Source organism: Hypanus sabinus, chromosome 9, assembly GCF_030144855.1.
Source record: "Hypanus sabinus isolate sHypSab1 chromosome 9, sHypSab1.hap1, whole genome shotgun sequence".
Lineage (NCBI taxonomy): Eukaryota > Metazoa > Chordata > Chondrichthyes > Myliobatiformes > Dasyatidae > Hypanus > Hypanus sabinus.
Window position 1 is genome coordinate 158,881,725 of NC_082714.1, and position 10,726 is coordinate 158,892,450.

General features: G+C 46.0%; 1 protein-coding gene across 1 annotated transcript; it reads right to left on the minus strand.

Annotated features, from left to right (window-relative positions):
- Nucleotides 1-201: 201 nt before the first annotated feature.
- On the minus strand, nt 202-7,425 carry LOC132399966 (transcription factor SOX-4-like). Its single transcript, XM_059980954.1, has one exon. The coding sequence runs from the start codon at nt 7,121-7,123 to the stop codon at nt 6,131-6,133; it is 993 nt and encodes a 330-aa protein (XP_059836937.1). The 5' UTR covers nt 7,124-7,425; the 3' UTR covers nt 202-6,130.
- Nucleotides 7,426-10,726: the final 3,301 nt, after the last annotated feature.

A 10,726-nucleotide genomic window follows, 5' to 3' on the forward strand; every position in this document is an offset into this window, starting at 1 on the left:
CAGACAGCATCGATGGAAAAGAGTAAATACTCGAAGCTTCAGTCGAATCCTGATAATAGGTTTCCGCCTGAAGCATTGACCATTTACCCTTTGCCATAGATGCTGTCTGGTCTGAGTTCCTCCAGCACTTTGTGTATAATGGTATGGGCTTGTGCTGGTAACCGGTACTGTGCTAAAGCAGACCAACAGTGGAAACCATGCTGACAAAGGATGTAAACATTTTAATATTAATTACTTAATTTCCATAATTAAAACATTCTTTACACAGACAACAGAAAATGGCAGAATTTTAATAATTTAACCAATTATACAGTTATAAATCTCTGAAAATAAATCTATGACAAATATTTACAATAATGCACTATCATTAACTCACTTTCTGTTCATCTACACTGACTACAATGTCCTTACTATCTCTCAATGCACATGGAGACTGGAGGAGGTAGTTTTGGTTCCCCAGCCCGATCTCACATTAACCCTTCGATTGCTGAACATCTCTTGGCAGCAACCCCTCGGCACAAAAAAAATCACTCATTCTTTTGAAACGAGTTCCTGGTCCAGAAGGATTGTTTTTCCTAAACTCAAACGCACAATGTTTTACTCAGTCAATGTGAGATTTGTTTTTTATTCATGATTCTTTACTGTCATTTCCTGTACACAAGTGTAAAGGAAAACAATAATTGTTACTCTGTTACAGAGATTGTTACTCTATAATTGTACCACAAAAAAAACCAATAATAATAAGACACAATAAATAAAAATGCACAAGATAGATTATATACTGTACAAAGACTGATTATATGTCTAAAGTGACACTAGGCACAGGAATGTCTGTACATAAGGCGACTGACAAACAAGAGAAAATCTGCAGATGCTGGAAATCCGAGCAACTCTCAAAATGCTGGAGGAACTCAGCAGGCCAGGCAGCGTGGACTGTTTACTCTTTTCCACAAGAGATGCCTGGCCTGCTGAGTTCCTCCAGCATTTTGTGAGTTGTTAAGGTGACTCTAACAGGAAATGACGAGGTAGTGGTGGTTGGTGGGGGGAGCGGGGGGAGAAGAAGGGTGAGGAGGGGTGGGTTTGTGGTTGGAGGTGCTGATCAGCCTTACCGCTTGGGGTAAGTGAATGCTGTTGAGTCTAGTGGTTCTGGCGTAGATGTTTCGTAGCCTCATCCCTAAAGTGAGTGGGACAAACAGTCAAACAGTCCATGAGCAAGGTGGGTGGGATCCTTCATGATATTTCTGGCCTTTTCTCAGCACCTTTCTGTGTATATGCCCTTGATGGCGTGTAGGCTGGTGCCAGTGATGTGTTGGGCAGTTTTGACTACTGTCTTCTGGAAGGCAGCTTCTATACCATGCAACTTGTTAAGACGCTCTCTACAGAATGTGCAAAGTCCAGCTCCCTTCAGCCTCCTCAGAAAGTAGAAACATTGGTGAGCCTTCCTGACTGCATAGGATCTGCTCAGGAACCATGAGAGGCTGGCACTGCCCGGAGTGTGAAACCGCTCGCAGTTCCCACAGCAGTATCTGTGTGTGCTGATCCAGTATCTTTGCCAACTGTTCTGAAGTTCCATTGTCCAGCTGGAACTCTGTCGAATCCATCAATAGGCTGGCAGTCAGTAACCAGGGTTCAAAGTCAAAAAACATTGTAAAAAATTAAAAACAGGGGATATTAGAAAGACACAGTAGGTCAGGCAGCATCTGCGGAAAGAGAAACAGACTGCCAATATGGAGTCTGTTACTCTCACTGCGTGATCTGCTGTTTCCAACATTCAGTGGAACACTGACCAGCACACAAAATGCCTAGGAACTCAGCATGTCGAGCAGCATCTGTGGGGGATTAGGAATCAGTGATGTTTCAGGTCCAGACTCGACATCAGGATGGTGCAAGCCTCAATCTGAAATACACACACTCCTCGATCCACTGATTAACAGTTAGGCCATTCAGCAGGTTGTAGCATTTTCATTTTCTCCCCACAATGGCACAGTGGTTACTCTGCTGAACAGGTGGGGGAGAAAAGCTGGACCATTGCCCTGGGGCATTTAAATTCAGTTAATTAACAAAATAAACCAACACCATACTGATAACCACAAAACCACTGGGACTTTGCAAAAATAATTTGAGTCAGTTACACCCTTCTTTAGAGAAAGAAATCAGAATTAACAGAAAAATATTAGAAATTCTCAGGGTAACACATACAAAATGCTAGAGGAACTCAACAGATCAGGCACCATCTATGGAGGGGAATAAAGAGTCAACTTGTCAGGCCTTGATGTTAGGCCTGTTATGTTCCTCTAACATTTTGTATGTGTTATTGAGAATTTTCACCTGTTAATTCAGATTTGTATAGGGGGTGGGATGAAGCTAAGTGCTGGAAAGGTGATTGGCGAAAGCTATACAGAGCTGGAGAAGGGAAAGGATCATGGGACGGGAGCTCTCGGGAGAAAGAAAGAAATCACCTTTCCTGCTCTTAGCTTCATCCCACCCTCTCCGGTCTTCTCCTATCATTTCGCATTTCCCCCTCCCCCTCCTGCTTTCAAATCTCTTAGTATCTCCTCCTTTCAGTTAGTCCTGACGAAGGGTCTCAGCCCGAAACGTCAACAGTACTTCTCCTGTAGATGCTGCCTGGCCTGCTGTGTTCCACCAGCATTTAGTGTGTGTTGTTTGAATTTCCAGCATCTGCCGAATCTTGTATCTAGAAATTCTCAGCAGGTCATTCTAGATAAGGGCAGAATGCTTTACAGTACCAGCAACCCGGGTTCAATTCCTGTCGCTGCCTGTAAGGAGTTTGTACGTTCTCCCCGTGACTGCTTGGATTTCCTCCTGGGTGCTGCGGTCCAAAGCCATACCAGTCAGTAGGTTAATGGGCTTGGGTTAAATCAGGGGTTGGCGGGCAGGGTGTCTCCATACATTGTAGCTCAAATTAAAAGTTTTCAGAATTATATGTTGAAAAGGAATCTCCCATTGTCAGCTGGTCTGACCAATGTATTAGTCCAGATACACCATTGTTAGCTTCGGGATGAGACTTAATTGCGGACCCTAGCAGTGGCTTTCTCATCCTGTAAGTGAATTATACCACTGTATCAAATATGTGAAATTTTTTTCCTGAAATCTCAATGGTCTCTACGTTCTTTGAGAACACCAAATCATGAGTGTTGAAGGTTGTAACACAAATCTCACAAAACAGCTTTAGGACAGGGGTTCCCAACCCTTTTTTTAAAAAACGCCATGGACCAATGTCATTAAGCACAGGTCCATGGACTCTGGGTTGGGAACCGCTGCTCAAAGACGTCACACAATCCTGGACACTTTAGTAGCTCGGAGCACAGATCTAAATGGCATGGATGCTACGTAGCCACTTCCAACAGGGAGGTCGGAACTCCAGACTCAAAAAACGGTTACTTCCCCCAAGTAGTGAGGCTGATCTATACCTCCACCCACTAACTACCACCCCTCCATCAGCACTATTTTATCATTTCCTCTCAGAGTCACCTTATGCCTAGTGTCACTGCCTGGACACTTATGATATATCTATGTATATAAAAAGGAAATTATGTATTTATTTATTGTGTTCTTTATCTTACTGTGTTTTGTTTGTGCTGCATTGGATTGAACAATTATTTTCTTCTCCTTTACACTTGTGTCCCGAAAAATGACATTAAACAATTTTTAATCTATTTTTTGCTCTTTTTGCACAACTTATTTTATATATACATTTCTTATTACAATTTATAGTTTTTATTATGTATTGTAATGTACTGCTGCCACAAGACAACTTTCACCACATAAGATAGTGATATTAAATCCAATTTCCATTCTGAAACTTGACATATGCATGTGGAGCTCAGTTGCAGAGATACTGGAGGAATCACAAATATTCCATATTCACAGTAAATTGATTGTTAACTTAAGGGTCATTCAAATCAATGAGGTTCTCAAAGGGTTAACTGTATCGCATTATCAGATTCAAATTCAAGCTTACCACTCGATTGACTGGGGACCATTCATTGCACCTCCCCCCTTTTGCCTCCATTCTAAACATGCACAGTGGCAAACAAGGCGTGGCATAACACGGTCAGAACGTTAACACCAAGATATTAAAATCTACAAACACAATTCCCCAATTAATCTCGCCTCCATTCTCTTGCCTTCAAACATCCTAGACAAATTGAATGATAAATGTGGGGGTGGGGAAATTCATGTCACAATGCTCAATCACTACTTTGTACTTTTTTTTCCCCATTAAAAAAGTAAAAATTAGTATTAGGAATGTAGGGTACAGGGTTCTGCAGACAGGATTTCAAGGAGGGAGAGTTACTGACCAGAAACCCGAGGGACTGAATTTTCCCTCCACAGATGCTGTCTGACTAGGAGAGTGAGTTCCTTCTGTTGCTTTAGGTCCCTGTGGCCCCATCTGTGAGAATGTGACAGCCTCCCCCCCCCCACTCTGATTACAGGCAGCATGGTCCCCTGTACCCTCTGGCAAACCCCTTTAATTGTAGACCAACACACCTGCCAACATGCACATCAGCCTGACCTTCCCAATCAAGTATCAAGCAGACTTCACGCAATTGAGGATACTGGAGCCAGCCACTCAGCCCAAATGCCTCTGGAAGATGCCCAGTGCAAGTCCACTCTGGTCACAGGGTCAGTGCACACTTAACACTTGCACTGTTTAAATGAGGCGAAGGCTTCTGCCTTCATCACCCTTTCAGGTACGGAGTTTGAGATCCACACCTCCAGTCTGGGTGGAAAAAATGCTCTTCTCAACCCTTCCCCCTCTGCCCCTTCAACCAATGATGTCGTTTACCCCTCCTCCACACTCCTCCCCAGGATGCCTACCTCTTCTATTGACGCCAGATTGGTCCTTTTCATTCTCTTGGCTTTCCATAAGATTTCATTAGACCAGCCGTACCGTGTGCCCAAGCCCACCCAGGGACCCAGGAGATTAAGCTGCGCTGGACGCTGTAAGACCTATGCCCACACCTTTGGTGCTTTGAATCTGACTCTGGCTCCATCTCTCTGTCTGCCCCCAGTGGCCCATGGTTCTCATATGAAACCTCCCCCCGGCTTTCCTGATCCGAGGCATAATGCAACGGACACAGCGAAGGTACAATATACACAAGAGAACGGTGAAATGACAAGTCAGTCGAAACGTGGATGGTTTGTGCTAATAGAACGCGTCAATAGCACAAAGACGGTTTCTAAAAACAAACTCTTTTAAAAGAAAGAACTGTGATTTTTTTTTAAAAAATGTATGTTAAAGACACTCCTCCACTCTCCTCTCTCGTCGCCCTTGTCCCATCAGGGTTTGATCGGCGAGGGCACAGAGCTCGCTAGGACCCAGCGGGGTTCTCCGCGCTCCGAGACAAGATTGTCAATCCAACCAGCTGGCAAATTGAAAGTCTCTCCACGCCGGAACACTATCAAGGCAGCTGCGAGCTGGCCTCAAACACGACATGCATGTTATCTCAAACCCAGATTCCCAGGAGACGGTCAGGTTCAAAGAAAGTGCCCAGCCCACTGGCTCGCAAAGCACTGCAAGCCGCGGTTTGAACTTGCAAAGCGACGGATCTCGCTGTCAGTCCTCGTTTCCCCACGTGTGCAAATTGTCCTGAGTATTCCAGATTTTTTTGTGTGTAAAAAAATTATTAAACCCACAGTTTAAAAAAAACTGTTTAAAAAATCCGCCGTGAAACCACGAAAACACACGGTTCTTCGTAAAACTGTTTCTCTCCCTTGGAACTGTTGACCGGCATTCAAAGCTAAGAGTTACATATCACATACACACACAAACAAAAATTACCGCCCAACTATAAAAGGCAGGTGTGTGCATTATCGATATCCCGATCACGGCACTGGCGTTATTGTATAGTGGACAAAAAAAAGGTAGAGAATATTTAAAAAATGCATCAATTTGATTTACTCCGGGATAAGGGCGGGGTTATTTAGAGGCGATTTGATTTAAACATGTTTTTAAAAATCCAGGAAAATGCGATTCAAAAATCTAGAAAAATGCACGTTGAAATTGCTGGTTTAAATCTTATTTTTTGCTTTGTGTGAGTTTTAAGAGGGATTATGTTCTTTTAAAAAGGCAAAATTATTTTTTTAAAAATCTCCGTAGAGACATTTAGTAGGTAAATACCAGATCCGAAACGCTGGAGACAAGCCAGTCTCCAGAAATCATCTCGTTAACTTCTGGAGTACAGTAGTCCGGGAACTCGAAGTGTGATGCTGAGTTCGTGAGGGAACCGTCCGCGTCCCTGTCCAGCGACAGAGAGTCCAGTGTGTCCAGGGGCAAGCTCTCAAAGTTGGCGCTGGCGATAATGTTCAGGATCTCGTCTTCCAACTCCTCGTCGGACGAGGACGACGAGGCGAGCGAGCAGGAGCCGGATCTGCTGGAGGTGGGCGAAGGGGACCGGGCGGCTTCTCTGGGGCGTTCGCACGCCCTCACGTCCCGTCGCTCCCCGTTCACGGTGTCGGCGACCGCGGGGTCAGCCCCGGGCAGCTCAGATGCCAGGCAGTAGTCGGGATCTTCGCCGAAGACCCCTTCCCAGGGCGGCCGTGGTTTCCTCGGTTGACCCTGGTGGGCGAGGCGGATTTCCATCATCCCGCCGGCAGGGTCGATCTCCTCCACGTCCTCTGCCAGCGGCCGGACGGCGCCGCTCCTCTTGGGCTTCCACGCCCCCTTGGCACCCCTGGCCCTCTGCTTTTTGCCGGCTAAGCCATTCCTCGCCGATGCCACCTTCCTGCTCAGCATCTTGGCGATGGCGCTTCCCTTGCCTTTCTTCCTGGGTCGATATTTGTAGTCCGGATAATCGGCCATGTGTTTAAGCCGGAGTCTCTCCGCCTCTCGGATAAATGGGATCTTCTCGCCGTCGTCCAGGGCTTTCCAGCGCTTTCCCAGGCGCTTGGAGATCTCCGCGTTGTGCATGTCTGGCGACTGCTCCATGATCTTCCTCCTCTCGATCTGGGACCACACCATGAACGCGTTCATCGGCCGCTTGATGTGACCGCTCGGAGTCTTGCACCAAGCCGGTTCGGTCCGCAGACCCAGCCGGGGAGGAGAGCCGCCCATCCCCGTCTCGGCATCGCTGGACTCGGCGCTCTCTCCGGCAACCATGCCTCAAAGTTTGAGAAGAAAACGCCGCGGGGCGTGGGAGTTGTGGGCAAGGGGCCGGAGGAGGAGGGGTGAGTGGGGCGGGGGGGAGAGAGATGATTAGACCCCAAGAACTGACCTACAAACGCGTCCCAACCTCTACACCGGAGACCCAGGAGCGCAGCAGTAGTTTCTCTGCAGCCTCTGAAACGCACACACTCCCACTCTGCTTCGCTCCGAGTTGTAAATTTCTCCGTCCGAGACCCAGACCCCGCAGATCCCACCCTGCCGCCGATCCCATTGGCTGCTTGTAAACGGTTACTACCAGCCCACCCACCAATGGGCGGAGCACAGACTAAACAACACTGGGCGTGGAACTACCTTCTCGTGTTTTGGAAAGCTCCAACTCATTCTTAACTTCGTTCTTTCGCTCTCTCTTCCTCTCTCCTCCTCAATCTCTCCTCCTGACCCTCTCTCTCCCCCGCTTCCTCTCTCACTCCCTCTCCTCCACTCTCTTCTTCCCCTTCCCTCTCTCACTCTCCTGCTCTCTCCCTTCCTCTCCCCCACTCTATTCTCCCCTCCACTTCTCTCTCTCTCCCCTTCCCTCTCTTCCCCCTTCCCTCTCTTTCCCCCTCACCCTCTCCCACTGTTCTGCTCTCCTGCTCTCTCCCTCTCCCCTCCCCTTCTCCTCCCATTCCCCTTCCCTCTCTTCCCCTTCCCTCTCTTCCCCCTTCCCTCTCTTTCCCCTCCCCCTCTCCCACTGTTCCACTCCCCCTCTCGCTCTCCCTTCCCCCATCAAGTCAAGTCAAGTCACTTTTATTGTCATTTCGACCATAACTGCTGGTACAGTACATAGTAAAAGTGAGACAACGTTGTTCAGGACCATGGTGTTACATGACACAGTACAAAAAACTAGACCGAACTATATAATAAAAAAAACACAGAGAAAGTTATAAAAACACAAAATGCTGGCAGAACTCAGCAGGCCAGACAGCATCTATGGGAGGAGGTAGTGAAGATGTTTCGGGCTGAAACCCTTCATCAAAAGCCTTTCCCACCCTCTCTCTCTCTCTCTCCCCCTGGAGAGGGGTAACCCACACTGGTCCACGCTCAGAATCACAAAGAAACATTTTAGTATGCGGCAAAGAGCGAGGTGCAGGGGTGAGGAATGTGTGATAAGAGGGCAGGGATGGAGGGAGGGGAAGTTCAGAGGAAGATAAAGGGACATCAAAGTGGCATTTACAGTTAAAGGCACAAGTACATTTGCACAGATTCAGTGAGAAAACATTTTTGCAGCAGTACACCAGCACATAAGCAGCCATCACAAGTAATAAATTAAGCATAAGCTATATATAATTTTACAAGAAGGAATACAATTAAACCAAAACAAGGTCATGTAAAGTGATCAAAGTGGAGATCAGGTTGCCACACTGAGGTGGAGTGATTCATTTTGTTCTGTGATTCTGTTCTTTCCACTTCCTTCCATCTCTGCAAGTTAAAATGTGTTCAATATCAAACTTCCTCTGGTTCACCAGTATCTGAACTTTACTTATTTCTCTCTCCACGGGGCTGTTCAAACTGCTCAGTGTTTCATTTTAGATTTACCGTGGCTGACCTTGGAGAACCGAATCAGGACCCAAAGTTGGAGAAACCGCTGGTGGAAAAATACGAATGCAGCTGATGGAAATCTGAAATAAAAGCAGAAGACTCCAAACATGAGAAAATCTGCAGATGCTGGAAATCCAAACCAACATGCACAAAATGCTTGGGGGGTGGGGGGGCTCTACTGCTGTGATGAGGCCACACTCAGGGTGGAGGAGCAACACGTTATGCCTCCATCCTGATGGAATGAACATCGATTTCTTGAACTTCTGTAATTGCCACCCCCCTTCAACAATCCCATTCCTGTTTCCCTCTCTCATCTTATCTCCTTACCTGCCCATCACCCCCCTCTAGTGCTCCTCCCCTTCCGCGGTTTTCAGTTCTCTCCGATTAGATTCCCCCTTCTCCAGCTCTCCAGCCTTTCACCAGTCAACTTCCCAATTCTTTACTTCACTCTCTCCCTCCAGGTTTCACCCATCACCTTGTGTTTCTCCCACCCCTCCTCCCCCACCTTTGAAATCTACTCCTCATCTTTTTTTCTCCAGTCTTGCGCAAGAGTTTCAGCCTAAAAAGTCAACTGTACTTGTTTCCATAGATGCTGCCTGGCCTGCTGAGTTCCTCCAGCATTTTGTGTGTGTGGCTTACTCCAATTCATGATTTTTTTTTGCTATTGTTATGTATTGCATTGTACTACTGCTGCTATGATAATAAATTTCAAAAGATTGCCTGGTTAAACCTGATTCTGATAAATACAATGCCTATATTCACCCCACCACTTCAAAGTTTTCATGTTTCATTGTTTTACATCACTGAATCACAGTGGGTTTAATTTTGCTTTTTTTTGACACTGATCTCTACAAAGTGATCTAAATTATAAACATAAAACACAAAATAATTGATTGCACAAGTATTCACCCACCTTTAATATGAAACACCAAATTGTCACAGGTGCAGCCAAGTGGTTTTAGAAGTCAGAAAATTAGTTAAATAGAGATCTGTTTTTGGAGACTTGCGCTCAGTCAAGGTGTTTCAATTGATTGTAGTAAAAATACACCTGAATCTGGAAGGTCCAGCTGCTGGTGAGTCAGTTTCCGGGCAAAAACTACACCATGAAGACAAAAGAACACTCCAAGCAACTCTGTGAAGAGGTTATTGAAAAGCACAAGTCAGGAGAAGGGTACAAGAAAATATCTAAGTCAATGACTATCTCTTGGAGTACTGTTGTTAATCATCAAGAAATGGACAGAACATGGCACAGCTGTAAATCTGCCTAGAGTAGCTTGTCCTCAATAACTGAACAACCGTGCAAGAAGGGGATGAGTGAGGGAGGCCACCAAGAGACCTATAAATACAAGCTTCTGTGGCTGAGATGGGAGAGACTGTGCATACAACAACTGTTGCCCGCGTGCTTCATTAGTCGTAGTGTTATGGGAGAGTGGCAAAGAGGAAGCCACTGTTGAAAAAACTCACATGAAATCTCAACTAGAGTTTGCCAGAAGGCATGTGGGAGACTCTGAAGTCAGCTGGGAGAATGTCTACGACCTGATGAAACCAAAATTGAACTTTTTGGCCATCACACTAAATGCTATGTTTGGCATAAACCAAACACCACACACTATCCCTGCTGTGAAGCACGGTGGTGGCTGCATCAAGCTGTGGGATGCTTCACTGCAGCAGCCCTGGGAGGTTTGTGAAGATAGAGGGTAAAACGAATGTAGCAAAATACAGGGAAATTCTTGAGAAAACCTGATGCAGACTGCAAGGGAACTGCGACTTGGGAGAAGATTTGTTTTCCAACAAGACAATGACCAAAAAAAAAGCCAAAGCTGCACAGGAATAGCTTAAAAACAACAAAGCCAATGTCCTGAGGATTTTTGGCTGGACTTGAAAAGGGCTGTTCACTCATGATCCCCACACAATCTGACAGAGCTTGAGCAGTTTTGTAATGAAGAATGGCGAAAATGTGCAAAGCTGATAGAGACCTATCCACACAGACTCAAGGCTGTAATTGGTGCCAAATGTGTA

What these genes read in the sequence shown, in the direction of transcription:
- LOC132399966 (XM_059980954.1), bottom strand. Translation starts at nt 7,123, where the DNA reads ATGGTTGCCGGAGAGAGCGCCGAGTCCAGCGATGCCGAGACGGGGATG.